We start from the raw sequence: 17,473 nt of genomic DNA on the forward strand, positions 1-17,473 counted from the left end.
CAGCGGGTGGATTCCTCTTCCTCTTCCTTGATTGAGGAATTTGCTCAGGTTCTTCCTCCCACCTGGATTTCTTCCCACTTGCCCAAATCCCATTTATCTTTCATGATCCTCTCTGAGGACCATCTGTTCCATGAACTTTCCTTGACTGTTCTGGGCCAGACTACACTGCTCTCTTACTCCTTTCCCTCCATGCTTGTGTCCCTGGCTCCTGTTTTGGAGGACCATACTCATTGTGGATTCTCTTGCAGTGTTTTAACTTTTTTTTTTTCTATATGTAAGCTCCATTTTCATAATAGACTTAAACTCATTGAGGATGAAATTGAATTGCTATGGGAACTCCCACAGAAATGCAGACAAATATCAGGCAGGTAATAGATGATACGTGAACACCTGTAGAATTGAAACAGTAGAAAAATGTTGAGAATTCAGATACCTTCCTCCACCTTGTCCTTCCTTCCTTCCTTAAAACTTGGTTGTCTGTTAAAAAAGAATGATAAGCGTTTCCTGAGTATGTTTTTCAGCCTTGAGTGGAAGAAGGCCAGCCTGCTTCTTTACCATGCTTCTCCTCTGACATCAGCACTGCCCAGGACCCTATGGCAACTAGCTGCATGAACAGAGCCCTTGGTCAATGCAAAACACTCTACTTTCATTTTTGTTATTGGCAGGGGGTCTGTTCCATTTCACCGTGTTGGTAGACCAGAAACTGGAAGGATATCTCTTCTGGGCCAGAGTTCTTACAAACAAACCCAAGTTTTAAAGGTGTGCCATGACACCCCAGGGAAAAGACAGTAAAATCTGTCAAGAGAGGCAAAGCTCCTCGGGCTTGTGAAAGTCCATCACTAACTTCTAAAACTTGCATCTATTTGGCTTGCCACCCGGGACTCTTCTCACTTAACACTTCCCTTGTTTTTCCCACTTTCTGAACACCTATGTTCTCAGTTATTGACTCCAGATATATTACATTGTCTCCTTTTAGTTCAGTTCTTTCATTTCCTGACCACATTTCAACTTCTTTAAAGACCATTTATATATTTTTTTTCTGTCTTTTCTAGTGTTGGCAACACTATGCAGACTTGTGTCATTCACAGACTGCGTTAATGAATTGCTTACTCTCTCGGAGACCATTGATTTAGATATTAAGTAGCAGCAGAGCTAACCTAGACCTTTGCAGCAGCCCATACGCACCTGCCCTCCCTCTGTTCCCTCTGTCTGTCCTCTGCAATGCAAATGGCGCCCCTGCCTTCCCAGCCTCCACTTCCAACCTAGGCTCTTGGTTCAAAGACAGTTTTTATCCCATGTGTGACTATTTTTATTCAGGTCACTAAAGCACTAATTTCTCCCTATTATATATGTGTCTATAAGCTAAGGAATAGCCCACAGAGCATTTCTTCATCCTCTTATACACCTTAGTTCACAGTTGGTATTTATAAAATAATTGATGGCACTTTGATACCTCCAAGTCTCACATAATTTATCTATAATTTAACTGTAAATTTACTTTGTTTAATAGAGGAAGATAGAGTTTGCCCTAACTTTAGCAATTACTTTCCCCCAATAATCTAATTTAGGAGTTGAAGCCAGAGCTATAGCAGTGGTTAGACGAACATGCCTGCTAGATAATCATTTTAGAAAAAGAAACGAGGCCGCTGGTGTGAAGAATTTATTGGCACTAGTCCACCCTATTGCTCTGTGGGTGTATTTCTTTTTTTTTTTTTTTTAATTTTATTTATTTATTTATTTATTTTTGGCTTTGTTGGGTCTTCGTTTCTGCACGAGGGCTTTCTCTAGTTGCAGCAAGCGGGGGCCACTCTTCATCACGGTGCGCGGGCCTCTCTTGTTGCAGAGCACAGGCTCCAGACGCGCAGGCTCAGTAGCTGTGGCTCACGGGCCCAGTTGCTCCGCAGCATGTGGGATCTTCCCAGACCAGGGCTCGAACCCGTGTCCCCTGCATTGGCAGGCAGATTCTCAACCACTGCGCCACCAGGGAAGCCCTGTGGGTGTATTTCTGGTCTTCATGGTTCCAGATGGTGTTCCTGACTGTAACTGTGATCTCTGCACTGAGGTGTGGCCTTAGTGACCAGTTTGAAACCAACTCTGCAGCCTTTCTGCCCTGCAGAGCTTCATCCAAATTTTAAAGTATCATCAACAACAGGAAAACCTTAAGCTCAGTTTTGTTTTAACGGCTAATTCATCTTGGATTTTTAAAACAATTTTTATTTGAAGTATAGTTGATTTACAATATCGTGTTAGTTTCAGGTGTACAGCACAGCGATTCAGTAATATATATATTCTTCTTCAGATTCTCTTCCCTTATAGGTTATTAGAAAATATTAAATATAGTTCCCTGTGCTATACAGTAGATCCTTGTTGGTTATCTATTTTATATATAGTAGTGTGTATATGTTAATCCCAACCTCCTAGTTTATCCCTCCCCCCAACCCCACAAGCTTAGTTTCTTGAAGGGAAAGACTAAGGGATCCTTGGTCTTTACGTGTTTGAGACACACTGTAAAACATTAAGGTTGGTTGAAGGGATTCAAAGATTTTGAACATTAAATAAGTCAGCAAAAATTATGAAGCACACTGAGTACAGTAGGGCAGAGTCTCATGCTGTTTGTATGGCCACAATCCACAGCGTGTCCTTGCTCTAGAGAGCAGTTTCTATCACTTGACTGGGCTCTCTTATACACTCACAGAACAAAGCTCTTTCAGGATCCAATAGTTCTGTGATCATTTTGGGGACCTGGCTGTAGGTTACACTTTCTTCCTCTCATTTGAAGCCGGTTCTTCCTCTTGCCTCATGAGCCCTTCAGCAAACGGCTCACCTGGTGCCTCTATCAAGTATAACAATCAGTTAGAGCAGTCAATTTAGACCTTGGTTAAAATTTAGTGGCACACCTGTGACAAGGTTGTAATTCTCCACTTTTGCCATTGCACCTGGCTGGGACCAGGGCGGGTGCAAGGAAAAGATTGAGGCCCACAGGAGGTGTTGGAAACAGATCTGGGTCCTAACCACAGCCTCAACACCCTACTCTCTCTACCTGAGTCTCTAAAAATAACAGTGACAGGGCCATGAGTAGGTGAGGCAAATGCGGCACTCACCTTAGGGTGCAAATTTTAAGGGGGCACCAAAAAAAACACTTAGTAATCACTGTAAGTAGTATTTTAATGTATTATTTTTTAAAACCAAAATTAATGCAAAATAAATCCATGGTGATCAAAATTTAAATAAAGACAAGGATTGGTAGCTCAAGTTATCTAAAGGTTATTTAAGATTATCACTTAGTCAAAAGAAATTGTCAAACATGGCAATTTCCTCAACTGAAAATCAGACAGGAAAAGAGGTAGATTTTGAAAATAGTATTGATGGGCTTGCTTCCTTTAAAGCCAGGGAAATGAAACTATGGGAAACAAATTTTGGTTTTAGTATAAGTAAAATATGTAAACTTAAAATAATGTTGTACATTTAATATACATATTTTTCATGTTTCCCACATTTTTTCAACTGTCTTAATGATCTGGGGGAAAATTAACCATTAAAAAAATACACAAAAACATGTATATCAGTACTCACGTTTCCTTTTGCCTTAGGCTGCAACACGGACCACATAGTGCGGATAGGATAAAAGTATCTGTTATTTAGGAATGTCTTCAGTGGATTTTTTCTGACACTGTTTGTCATAGGCTAAGTAGGAATTTTCCAGAAGCAAGGCTTTCTGACCGATAAGGGGAGAACGCTAATGGTCCAAGGTGCCTGACTAATAAGGCTCCTCACACGCTGTCCTTCTCAAAGAGCATCTGGAGCTTCAGGATTTCTAGTTTATCCCATCGCCCACCCCTCCGTCAGCGGCCCTTGGCCTGCCACTATTTTAATTTTTTCATTTATTAGTGAATTTCAGTGAAAGCTCATCAGTGTTTATCCTCTGGATAGGAAAAATTATCTCTGATTTACCATTTGTTTAAATGATTTCCATTTCTTTTGTGTTACGTATGTCAGGATATTTTAGAACAACAAGAGTTGTCAAAATAAAGGAATGCTTACAAACAAATGGGAGAGCCCCAAATTCCCCAAATACCATCCGTTCTTCAGATCAGATTATACGTTGAGAATTCTAATACTGGAACTGTTTAGCCATTAAGGACTTTATTCTGTTTATATAAATCTAACTAATGCCACTAAATATCTTTGCATTTTCTAAACTGTTCCTAGCCCTTGCTTTTGCTTTTAAAAGTATCTACTTCTCTATTTTATTACCCTTAATATTTTTTTCCCTCTGTGGCCAAGATTTGCTAATAGATTCCTTCAGACCTCAGGGCAGTGTCCTGTGCTCAGCCCCGGCAGGACTGCAGTAACAGCCAAGGCGTGTATTGCCACCAAGAAAGCAGATGCAGTCTTTGGCTGTGGGAGCAGTTGGTTATTCCCGCTTCATTCTGTCCTGGACGCTATCCATACACTGTAGGAAGGACACTGTTAAGTTGGGAGCTTGCAGAAGAGTGTGGTCAGCCTCTTGGAGTCTGAAGAAAACCTGAAGGAATGTCAGATGCACCTAAGGCTACTGAACCTAGGGGAGGACTTGGGGGCTGTCTTCATATAATTGAGGGATTTAAGGAATTAGACATATTCTAAATGGCACCCATGAGGGGGTGGGTGAGTTCCAGGGAGGCAAATTTTTGGTCACTATATGGACTTCCCCTCCCTAGGAGATTAGAGCTATCCAAAGGCAGAATGATCTATTTTATAAAGTAATTAAGGCCTATTTCATCTAAGGACCATCTCTCAAGGCTCCCTTTCAACCCAAAAAGTTTCTGGCTACCATGATTCATGTTTGTCAAGGGTAAAGTACCAATGCAGGACACACTGCCATTTGACTACAAGGATACATTCTTTTTAATATTATGAGGTCCCATTACTATTGTTTGAATAGCGCATGGGACTCATGCAACTATTCAAGAGATGCTTTAGAGTCATGTCTTGACCTTTCAGTAGAAGGAAAATGTGAAATTGTCAGTGCAGCATGCCAGATGACATGTTTATCCAGCACCTTTCCGAAATGGAGTATATGGATTTTTCTGACTACATCGGATAACCATTTTCTATAAAGCCAGGGTGCATTTAAAGGAAACTTAATGGGGCAATAGCCACCAGGGACCCCATTGTTCTGGTAGGTTATCTCATACGAAATTTTTTCTACTTCCAAATAGGCTATATCCCAAAGGCTGTTCTTTTGTGTGTGTGCTTTTTTATCATCCAGTTTTATTGAGATATAATTGACATACAGTACCGTATAAAGTATACAGCATTATAATTTGACATACATACATCATGAAATGATCACCACAGTAAGTTTACTGAGCATCCATCATCTCATATAGATATAAAATAAAGGAAAAAATTATTTTCCTTGTGATGAGAATTCTTAGGATTTACTCTCTTTAATATATAACGTATGGCAGTGTTGACTTTATTAATCATGTTGTACATTACATCCCTAGTGCTTATTTATCCTATAACTGGAAATTTGTATCTTTTGACCACCTTGACCCATCCCCCCTTCCCCCCACTCTGGTAACCACAAATCTGATCTCTTTTTCTCTGAGTTTGTTTGTTTGTTGAAGTATGATTGACCTACAGCACCATGTTAGTTCCTGGTACATTGCATAGTGACTTGATATTTCTAGACATTACAAGATGATCACCACGATAATCTAGTTATGATACGTCACCATATGAAGATACTACCCATTATTATTGACTGTATTATTTCACCCCCTGACTCCTTCATTTTGTAGCTGGAAGTTTATACCTCTTAATCTCCCTCCTAAAGCCTGTTCTTAAGAATATTAAGTCTTCAGTCTATTGAATTTTCCAGTGCAGGCGACAGTGTACCTATGACCTCTAACGACCCTCTTGGCTGCGGATGGTGCTGGTTCACGTTTGCTATGAAATGTATCTTTGTTGACAAGCCACAGACGTTTAGAATTTGAAAGTTAGGTAGAAAAAGTTCTGGACAGATTTCAGGCAAGATAAACCAGCGGGAAAGGAAGCAGGGATTAAGGACAAACAGAAATGGAGATTTTGTTATTTTTCCTGGCACTTCCTGGCGTGACACTGGTGGACTACACATCTCTATAAAAGTCCCCTCGGGTGTCTCTTCCACCCCACATAAGAGGAGAAGGAGGAAAAATGGTTCCCAAGTCACAAGAGCATTGTATCAAGGCAGAATAAGAGTTCCATCCCAAACCACACACCCAAGGAGGCAATCTACTTCCTGCTCTTTCTCACTCCAAACTGCAAAAAAGGCACCCTGCAGCTCTCTTGCCTTACCCCAGCCAGGATCAGAGTGCTGACAGCTGACACATTGACTGATGTGGGTGGATAGGCCATCTCACTTTTAGGGGAGAATATAGTTTACCTTTTAAGCCTTAATCATTTTTGATAATTTCTTCTCAATTCATCAGCAAGGCACATATATGTCTAAAAACATGATACATCATACATGCTTATAAGATGTAAACTGGAAATAAGAAACGTCAGGTAAATGATATGAATCATATTTTTTTTAAAGTCTACCTAGTTCTTTCTTTAGAGCCCAAACTGTTTTGTCAGCCAGTTCTCTTTTAATCTGTGTCTATTCGTATAGGCTTTATTTAGTCTAAAGCGAAGTTGAAAAATATATACAGCAGTGCTTACATTAATATTATGTGAAGAATCTGGTTTTCTCATAGGGACAATTGCCAGGGAATTCAAATTGGTCTCAGAGAAAAAAGAAAGAAAACAAAAACAAATTAGCGTTGGAGCTAAAACCTGCCGTTTTTGCTTGCCCAAATTCACTCATGCTGTGTCAGGCATTTTAACACTCAGTAAAGTCAAAGAATCTTTTTATTCAGAGATCTTGGGAAAACCCATCTGCAATGTGGCCTAAAGAGATTTTTAACCTTCTAATTTCCTGGGGCTCTTTTATTTAGTTAGTTACATTTTGGGATTCTGACTGGTCATAATCAAAAAAGATGCTGGGAGAAAAGTGGCAAAATGGTGAAGAGCAGTAAGGAGTCAGTGCAACTCACAAGTTACTTACCTACTGCACCTCAGTTTCCTCATCTGTTAAATTAAAAACAAAACAAAATCCCTGGGGATTTGTAAGGATTAAATAACATAATATATATAAGGCCCCGGCATAGCGCCTGGCACATGGTGCCTGGCATACTCAAAAAGCTGTTATAAAGAAGAAAAAAAAAAAGATTTTCCCAAAAGCCAACCACCCCAAAATAAAACACCTCCACTTTATCAGCACAGATACATAGAACTCTATTTCTGAAAGGGATTTCACAGTATCTAGTCTGATGGTTTGCTTTTTTTTTTTTTTTTTTTTTTTTACTTAAGCCACGGTCCTTTGAACCAAATATTATGAGGACTCTAACGTGTGAAATAAAAGTGGAGCTGGGTCTGGGTGGAGTGGAAAAGTGGACACAGCCCACCATCCCCCCTTCCCTTCTCTGGAAGACCCTGAGGCAACTGACACACCTTTCAGAGCAGCGTGAAAACCAAAAATCTGGTCCAACTCCACCTTTTCACCAACAAGGGAATGGCCTAGAAATGTGGCGTTGTTTTTCCACTGGTCCAACCAGAGCTATCACCTGCATTCCTATCAGTCTCCCGTAGCGCACAACAAGAAAGAACACGTGGGAGTATTTGACCCAACTCTTACAGGTCTAAAGATCTAGAGATTTAGTTCAAAATATGTGAACTTCTTTTCCTATAGCAGATGATAACCTTTGGGTGGCCCATTTCCATTTTCATGTTTATTTTTCAACTGTTTTTCATGCCACTTAAAACATTTCCTGTGGGGTTCCAGTACCTTCTATCAGCCTTGAGGACAAAGAGAAGCTGTGTAGGTTTCCATGAAATTTGACTAGAAACAAGTTCACCCCCTCCTGCACCCTCTACCTTAGCTGCCTGTGGTCTCTCTTAATGCTAAATAAAATGCTATGATTTCTAAATGTTTCACATTCAGGGTACTTTACTTCCACCTCTTGACCAGAGCATTCTTCAAGCCATATTACTGCAGTACAGAAATGTAAACACGAAGCTGACTCAGTGAAAGTTTGAAGTCAATGTATTTTCTTTTTGAGATAAGGCTATGTTTGTACAAACAACCTCGGACTTGATTTGGAAAAGAAAAAACTGCAAGGCAGTTTATGACTGCTGTGCTGTTTCCAAACGTGGCTAGTTTCCTGTTAGGTTATTCATGTGTCCTTATGTTCCTGTGGAAAGCTTCAAGTTATTTTATTTACTTTCAGAAAAGAAGAAAGTTGAGTTGGGGGCTGGGGTATTGCAGGATTCTTTGTTGTCATGAGCGTTGACCCAGAGTCCCCTAGCGCTGACCTCTGTGTGCACTGCTTACCCGGGCTTCTCATTACTGTGTTCATGTCCACCTCCTCCGGACTGGGGACTCCATGAGGGCAGGCATGTCCTTTAAAGCTCTCTTGAAAGTCTCCCCCATAGCCAACTCATTACCTAGCTCAAGGTTGGCTCTCAAAAAATGTTTTTTGAAAACAGAGATGTTTATGATTATCATTGTTACTCATCTCACATTACTGCAGCCCATTAATAAAAATGACTGAAGGCCAAAAAATATGTTTATTGACTGATCAGGAGACTTCCTAGATGTTAATCAGACATGTTGAAAACTCCATTTTAAACTCTGATACTAAAGGAAAATACATAGTGTGATAGTATTCTGCTAGTTTGAAAAAATATATATATATAATTGAATGAAAGAGAACTATGAGAACAAAGCAAAAAGACCCCTTAGAGGAACTCTAGCTTTCAGTTTCCAGGCCAATTGAGCTAGACTGGAGACAGAAGGACTTCAGTAACAAATACATGTAAGAATAGTTAATATTTATTGGGCACTTACTATATTCCAGGCATAATTCTAAGAGCTTTATGCCTCATATCTCATTTAATCCTCACAACAACCCTCTGAGGTAGGCTGTTATTATCCCCACTTTACAGACATGGAAACAGAGGCTTAAATCATTGGCGCACAGTGGTGGTGGGATTGGCCCAGGCGGTGTGGCTCCAGAACCCACTTTACCACTACATGACTGAGTAAATGAAATGCATACAGAAGAAAACAATGCTTTCGTCATCGTAAAAATACAACTGCCCCAAGAGCTTTCATTTCTTCTCAGATGATTTAGCTGAAGACCCTGAGGTCCTATATTTTCTGAGTTTTGGAGAACGGTAGGGAAGACAGATACGAGAAAGCCATCAGAGCGTTAACTGTTCTTCTTCTCGTCCTGCTCTGACACAGAATTTTATAAATCACTGGGCTATTTTATTAACAAATTACATTTCAGAGGGTGTATTTCTGGGCATTTCCCAGATCTTACCCCAGTAATTTTCACTACACCAACATGAGGACGTTAAAGGGAAATATTATTCCTGCTGGGATAGGTGGTTAAACTGAGGCATAAGGAGGCAAGGCTGCTGGCTCCAGGTCATGTCAGTCACCTGAGTGGGCACTCAGCCCTGGCATTCTGAGTCACGGCCCGGTTCTGTCCACTGGCAGCACCGCCTCGCACCCATAACCAAGATGAGCAGTCTTGTTTTCTTTTAGGTTTGTGGATGGCTCCTAGAAGATCTTGATTCTCTCCGGAGGATACATCGTTTATCTGGGTCGGTTTCCTGTCACACTGCCCTGTCCCCACCCAGTCAACCATGAACCAGCTGGACCCTGCTGAGGACCCAGATGCCAGCCCTGCCCCGCTGTGTGTGGTGTGTGGCCAAGCCCACGCCCCTGAGGAAAACCACTTCTACACCTACACGGAAGAAGTGGACGATGACCTCATTTGCCACATCTGCCTGCAAGCTCTGCTGGACCCTCTGGACACTCCCTGCGGACACACCTACTGCACACTCTGCCTCACCAACTTCCTGGTGGAGAAGGACTTCTGCCCTGTGGATCGCAAGCCTGTGGTCCTGCAGCACTGCAAGAAATCAAGCATCCTGGTCAACAAGCTCCTCAACAAGCTGCTGGTGACTTGCCCGTTCACAGAGCACTGCGCGCAGGTGCTGCAGCGCTGCGACCTTGACCATCACTTTCAAATGAGGTAGGGAGGGGCTTCTCCCCGGCCAATCCTGTGAAGCCCCGCCCTCAGGGCGGCCGCTGGAAGGGTGGGGTGTTCCAGGGCCCGGCTGCTTCCCGAGATGCCTATTTCTCTGGCTTCTGCTTTGCAACCAATGGAAGGAGTCATTCAAAATAAGAAAGGTCTTAGGTATTAATGGCTGTGGTTCAGGGTGAGGAAACAGTATGTGGTAGAGTTGTGGGGTGTGAGTTGCGTGTGTGTGTTTATAGGACTGGGGTTTTTTGTTAAAATATACATCACATAAAATTTACCATTTTCAGTCTACAGTTCAGTGGCATTAAGTACATTCATATAGTTGTGCATCCACCACTACCATCCATCCATCTCCAGAACTTTTTTCATCTTCTAGAACTAAAACTTCATACCCATTAGAAAACAAACAAACACACACACACACACAAAAACTCCCATTCCCTCCTCTCCAGCCGCTAGCAATCGCCATTCTACAATAGTTTCTGTCTCCATGAATTTCACTGCTCTAGGAACCTCATATAAGAAGCATCACTCAATGCTTGTACTTTTGTGACTGGCTTAGTTCATTTGTGTCCATTTGAAATGTGAAAGATACTGGAAAATCTGATGAGCAGCTTTCTCTGAGGCTCCTGGTCCCCAAAAAGATTTCCTGGAGGGCATTGCTTATCTTTTTTGTTGTTATTAAATTTATTTATTTATTTATTTATTTATTTATTTATTTATTTATTTATTTATTTATTTTTGGCTGTGCTGGGTCTTCACTGCTGTGTGCGGGCTTTCTCTAGTTGTGGTGAGCAGGGGCTACTCTTTTTTTTGGTTTTTGTAAAAAATTTTCTTTTATTTTTTTTTTATACAGCAGGTTCTTATGAGTCATCCATTTTATACACATCAGGGTATACGTGTCAATCCCAATCTCCCAATTCATCCCACCACCCCCACCACCCTGGCTACTTTCCCCCACTTCATGTCCATACATTTGTTCTCTACATCTGTGTCTCAATTTCTGCCCTGCAAACGGGTTCATCTGTACCATTTTTTTGGTTCCACATATATGCATTAATATGCGATATTTGTTTTTCTCTTTCTGACTTACTTCACTCTGTATGACAGTCTCTAGATTCATCCAAGTCTCTACAAATGACCCAATTTCGTTCCTTTTTATGGCTGAGTAATATTCCATTGTATATATGTACCACCTCTTCTTTATCCATTAGTCTGTCGATGGGCATTTGGGTTGCTTCCATGACCTGGCTATTGTAAATAGTGCTGCAATGAACATTGGGGTGCATGTGTCTTTTTGAATTATGGTTTTCTCTGGGTATATGCCCAGTAGTGGGATTGCTGGGTCATATGGTAATTCCATTTTTAGTTTTTTAAGGAACCTCCATACTGTTCTCCATAGTGGCTGTATCAATTTACATTCCCACCAACAGTGCAAGAGGGTTCCCTTTTCTCCACACCCTCTCCAGCATTTGTTGTTTGTAGATTTTCTGATGATGCCCATTCTAACTGGTATGAGGTGATACCTCATTGTAGCTTTGATTTGCATTTCTCTAATAACTAGTGACGTTGAGCAGCTTTTCATGTGCTTCTTGACTATCTGTATGTCTTCTTTGGAAAAGTGTCTATTTAGGTCTTCTGCCCATTTTTGGATTGGGTGGTTTGTTTTTTTAATATTGAGCTGCATGAGCTGTTTATATATTTTGGAGATTAATCCTTTGTCCATTGATTCATTTGCAAATATTTTCTCCAAATTCTGAGGGTTGTCTTTTTGTCTCGTTTATGGTTTCCTTTGCTGTGCAAAAGCTTTGAAGTTTCATTAGGTCCCATTTGTTTATTTTTGTTCTTATTTCCATTACTCTAGGAGGTGGGTCAAAAAAGATCTTGCTGTGATTTATGTCAAAGAGTGTTCTTCCTATGTTTTCCTCTAAGAGTTTTATAGTATCTGGTCTTACATTTATGTCTTTAATCCATTTTGAGTTTATTTTTGTGTATGGTGTTAGGGAGTGTTCTAATTTCAGTCTTTTACATGTATCTGTCCAGTTTTCCCAGCACCACTTATTGAAGGGACTGTCTTTTCTCCATTGTATATCCTTGCCTCCTTTGTCATAGATTAGCTGACCATATGTGTGTGGGTTTATCTCTAGGCTTTCTATCCTGTTCCATTGATCTATATTTCTGTTTTTGTGCCAGTACCATATTGTCTTGATTACTCTGGCTTTGTAGTATAGTCTGAAGTCAGGGAGTCTGATTCCTCCAGCTCCTTTTTTTTCCCTCAAGACTGCTTTGGCTATTCAGGGTCTTTTGTGTCTCCATACAAATTTAAAGATTTTTTGTTCTAGTTCTGTAAAAAATGCCATTGGTAATTTGATAGGGATTGCATTGAATCTGTAGATTGCTTTGGGTAGTATAGTCATTTTCACAATATTGATTCTTCCAATCCAAGAACATGCTATATCTTTCCATCTGTTGGTATCATCTTTAATTTCTTTCAACAGTGTCTTATAGTTTTCTGCATACAGGTCTTTTGTCTCCCTAGGTAGGTTTATTCCTAGGTATTTTATTCTTTTTGCTGCAATGGTTAATGGGAGTGTTTCCTTAATTTCTCTTTCAGATTTTTCATCATTAGTGTATAGGAATGCAAGAGATTTCTGTGCATTAATTTTGTATTCTGCAACTTTACCAAATTCATTGATTAGCTCTAGTAGTTTTCTGGTGGCATCTTTAGGATTCTCTATGTATAATATCATGTCATCTGCAAACAGTGACAGTCTTACTTCTTCTTTTCCAATTTGTATTCCTTTTATTTCTTTTTCTTCTCTGATTGCCATGGCTAGGACTTCCCAAACTATGTTGAATAATAGTGGTGAGAGTGGAACATCCTTGTCTTGTTCCTGATCTTAGAGGAAATGCTTTCAGGTTGTCACCATTGAGAATGATGTTTGCTGTGGGTTTGTCATATATGGCCTTTATTATGTTGAGGTAGGTTCCCTCTATGCCCACTTTCTGGAGAGTTTTTATCATAAATGGGTGTTGAATTTTGTCAAAAGCTTTTTCTGCATCTATTGAGTTGAACATATGGTTTTTACTCTTCAATTTGTTACTATAGTGTATCACATTGATTGATTTGCATATATTGAAGAATCCTTGCATCCCTGGGATAAATCCCACTTGATCATGGTGTATGACCATTTTAATGTGTTGATTGATTCTGTTTGCTAGTATTTTGTTGAGGATTTTTAAATCTATATTCATCAGTGATATTGGTCTGTAATTTTCTTTCCTTGTAGTATCTTTGTCTGGTTTTGGTATCAGGCTGATGGTGGCCTCATAGAATGAGTTTGGGAGTGTTCCTTCCTCTGCAACGTTTTGGAAGAGTTTGAGAAGGATGGGTGTTAGCTCTTCTCTAAATGTTTGATAGAATTCACCTGTGAAGCCATCTGGTCCTGGACTTTTGTTTGTTGGAAGATATTTAATCACAGTTTCAATTTCATTACTTGTGATTGGTCTGTTCATATTTTCTATTTCTTCCTGGTTCAGTCTTGGAAGGTTATACCCTTCGAAGAATTCGTCCATTTCTTCCAGGTTGTCCATTTTATAGGCATAGAGTTGCTTCTAGTAGTCTCTTAGGATGCTTTGTATTTCTGCTGTGTCTGTTGCAACTTCTCCTTTTTCATTTCTAATTTCATTGATTTGAGTCCTCTCCCTCTTTTTCTTGATGAGTCTGGCTAATGGTTTATCAATTTTGTTTATCTTCTCAAAGAACCAGCTTTTAGTTTTATTGATCTTTGCTATTGTTTTCTTTGTTTCTATTTCATTTATTTCTGCTCTGATCTTTATGATTTCTTTCCTTCTGCTAACTTTAGGTTTTGTTTGTTCTTCTTTCTCTAGTTCCTTTAGGTGTAAGGTTAGATTGTTTATTTGAGATTTTTCTTGTTTCTTGAGGTAGACTTGTATAGCTATAAAGTTCCCTCTTAGAAATGCTTTTGCTGCATCCCATAGGTTTTGGATTGTTGTCTTTTCATTATCATTTGTCTCTAGGTATGTTTTGATTTCCTCTTTGATTTCTTCAGTGATCTCTTGGTTATTTAGTAATGTATTGTTTAGCCTCCATGTGTTTCTGTTTTTTACGTTTTTTCCCTGTAATTGATTTCTAATCTTATAGCGTTGTGGTCAGAAAAGATGCTTGACATGATTTCAATTTTCTTAAGTTTACTGAGGCTTGATTTGTGACCCAAGATGTAATCTATCCTGGAGAATGTTCCGTGCACACTTGAGAAGAAAGTGTAATCTGCTGTTTTTGGATGGAATGTCCTATAAATATCAATGAAATCTATCTGATCTATTCTGTCATTTTAAGCTGTCTTTCCTTATTAATTTTCTGTATGGATGATCTGTCCATTGGTGTAAGTGAGGCATTAAAGTCCCCCACTATTATTGTGTTACTGTCAATTTCCTCTTTTATAGCTGTTAGCATTTGCCTTATGTATTGAGGGGCTCCTATGTTGGGTGCATATATATTTATAATTGTTATATCTTCTTCTTGGATTGATCCCTTGATCATTATGTTTTGTCCTTCCTTGTCTCTTGTAACATTCTTTTAAAGTCTATTTTATCTGATATGAGTATTGCTACTCCAGCTTTCTTTTGATTTCCATTTGCATGGAATATCTTTTTCTATCCCTTCACTTTCTATCTGTATGTGTCCCTAGGTCTGAAGTGGGTCTCTTGTAGACAGCATATATATGGGTCTTGTTTTTGTATCCATTCAGCAAGCCTGTGTCTTTTGTTTGGAGCATTTAATCCATTCACGTTTAAGGTAATTATCGATATTTATGTTCCTATGACCATTTTCTTAATTGTTTTGGGTTTGTTTTTGTAGGTCCTTTTCTTCTCTTGTGTTTCCCACTTAGAGAAGTTCCTTTAGCATTTGTTGTAGAGCTGGTTTGGTGGTGCTGAATTCTCTTAGCTTTTGCTTGTCTGTAAAGCTTTTGATTTCTCCATCGAATCTGAATGAGATCCTTGCCAGGTAGAGTAATCTTGGTTGTAGGTTCTTCCCTTTCATCACTTTAAGTATATCATGCCACTCCCTTCTGGCTTGTAGAGTTTCAGCTGAGAAATCAGCTGTTAACCTTATGGGAGTTCCCTTGTATGTTATTTGTCTTTTTTCCCTTGCTGCTTTCAATAATTTTTCTCTGTCTTTAATTTTTGCCAATTTGATGACTATGTGTCTTGGCGTGTTTCTCCTTGGGTTTATCCTGTATGGGACTCTCTGCACTTCCTGGACTTGGGTGGCTATTTCCTTTCCCATGTTAGGGAAGTTTTCGACTATAATCTCTTCAAATATTTTCTCTGGTCCTTTCTCTCTCTCTTCTCCTTCTGGGACCCCTATAATGCAAATATTGTTGGGTTTCATGTTGCCTCAGAGGTCTCTTAGGTTGTCTTCATTTCTTTTCATTCTTTTTTCTTTATTCTGTTCTGCAGCAGTGAATTCCACCATTCTGTCTTCCTGGTCAGTTATCTGTTCTTCTGCCTCAGTTATTCTCCTATTGATTCCTTCTAGTGTAGTTTTCATTTCAGTTATTGTGTTGTTCATCTCTGTTTGTTTGTTCTTTAATTCTTCTAGATCTTTGTTCAACATTTCTTGCATCTTCTCGATCCTTGCCTCCATTATTTTTCCGAAGTCCTGGATCATCTTCACTATCATTATTCTGAATTCTTTTTCTGGAAAGTTTCCTATCTCCACTTCATTTAGTTGTTTTTCTAGGGTTTTATCTTATTCCTTCATCTGGTACATAGCCCTCTGCCTTTTCATCTTGTCTAACTTTCTGTGAATGTGGTTTTTGTTCCACAGGCTGCAGGACTGTAGTTCTTCTTGCTTCTGCTGTCTCCCCCCGAGTGGGTGCTACTCTTCATTGCAGTGTGCGGGCTTCTTATTGCAGTGGCTTCTCTTGCTGCAGAACACGGGCTGTAGGCATGCGGGCTTCAGTAGTTGTGGCACGTGGGTCAGTAGTTGTGGCTTGTGGGCTCTAGACCACAGGCTCAGTAGTTGTGGTGCATGGGCATAGTTGCTCTTGGGCATGTGGGATCTTCCTGGACCAGGGCTCGAACCCATGTCCCCTGCATTGGCAGGTGGATTCTTAACCACTGCACCACCAGGGAAGTCTGCTTATCTTTTTATGTAAGGAAAAAATGTCTCCCACTTTGGCCCATGATTATTAGAATTTTCTCTGTATGAGAATTGGCAACGTCCAACTCTCCTTTGAGGAGATGTGAGGTATTTTCAACTAAGTTTTTAAAAGGAGAAAATTAGAAACCTTTTGTCCTTCAAGCAATTTGTTCTGCAAATTTTTCAGCCGAGGTACACACACTGGTGGTAGAACACTGGTCTGACCACTCCTGCTGGTGGCCAACATCACCCACTCCACCTGTCCGCCTCTTACTTCATCCACTCACATTGTCATGGTCCTGAATGTTCCTCATGTGGATGGCCCAGGGGCACCCCTGGGTCTTGGGCATAGGAGTCACTCTCTTAGAGCATTTAAGGTGCTTGATAAAGCGTGAACAATAATACCACAGTTATTTTGTAAGAGGAAATTTGGAAGCTGGTATTTATCTTGGTTCCTGTTGTAACAAGGGCAAGAGGCAGGTGCAGGTGTTTTTTCTAAAGGTCACATTCCTTAAGTCATGAATCTGAGTCTTTGTCTTTGGGGACATGCAGAATCTCTAACATGGAAGTTTGAGTCCAAAGCAATGGCCTGGGTGTAATGCTTCACACATGTTTTCCATATAATTATGTCAGTGAACTCACTTTTCTCCCCTAGATGTTGCACCAAATGCATCTATCTCAGGTTTCTGGGCTGCCTCTGACCCTCTGTGATTGTTGGTGTGTAAACTAGGATGTGGCTCTTCTCTGATTGCCCGGAAGGAAGTGTGGCCAGAGGAGAAGGGGTAAGGGAGTCTATGTGTGACCTTTGCTGCAAGTTTTACCCAGGTAAGAGAGGCATTGTCTGGAGGGGTAGTTGGTCTGGGGTCAGAGGTTAGATGCAGACAGATGCTGATGGGGGGCCAGGACCAAGACTGAGGTCACACTGGGTAGGGGAGGTGAGGAGCATGAGCAGGAGAAAAGGCTCTGGTAGACCTCCCTCCCACATTCCTGTGTTCCCGACGCTTGCCGTCTATATATTTGTTTTGGGAGGTGTATTCATTTCCTATTGCTGTTCTAACAAATGATCACAAACTTAGTGGCTTAAAACAAGGCAACTGTGTTATCTTACAGTTCTGAGGATTCGAAGTCCAACACGGGTCTCACTAACATCAAGGTGTTGGGAGGTTAGTTCCTTTTGGTT

The 17,473-nt window shown here is 40.3% G+C and overlaps 1 protein-coding gene across 6 annotated transcripts in view; it reads left to right on the forward strand.

Moving 5' to 3' along the window:
- The window catches only part of LNX1 (ligand of numb-protein X 1), a 219,936-nt gene that overhangs the window by 78,109 nt on the left and 124,354 nt on the right, over window positions 1-17,473 (forward strand). For 3 of the 6 annotated variants that reach the window (XM_036851974.1, XM_036851973.1, XM_036851975.1), the window contains exon 2: window positions 9,623-10,115. The exons of 2 other annotated variants lie outside the window; for them this stretch is intronic. In XM_036851974.1, the coding sequence (XP_036707869.1) occupies window positions 9,724-10,115 (392 nt within the window). In that variant the 5' untranslated portion in view covers window positions 9,623-9,723. Of the gene's footprint in view, window positions 1-9,606; window positions 10,116-17,473 lie in introns of all 6 variants that reach the window. One more of the 6 variants, XM_036851976.1, reaches the window with a different exon arrangement.

This window comes from Balaenoptera musculus, chromosome 5 (assembly GCF_009873245.2).
Source record: "Balaenoptera musculus isolate JJ_BM4_2016_0621 chromosome 5, mBalMus1.pri.v3, whole genome shotgun sequence".
Lineage (NCBI taxonomy): Eukaryota > Metazoa > Chordata > Mammalia > Artiodactyla > Balaenopteridae > Balaenoptera > Balaenoptera musculus.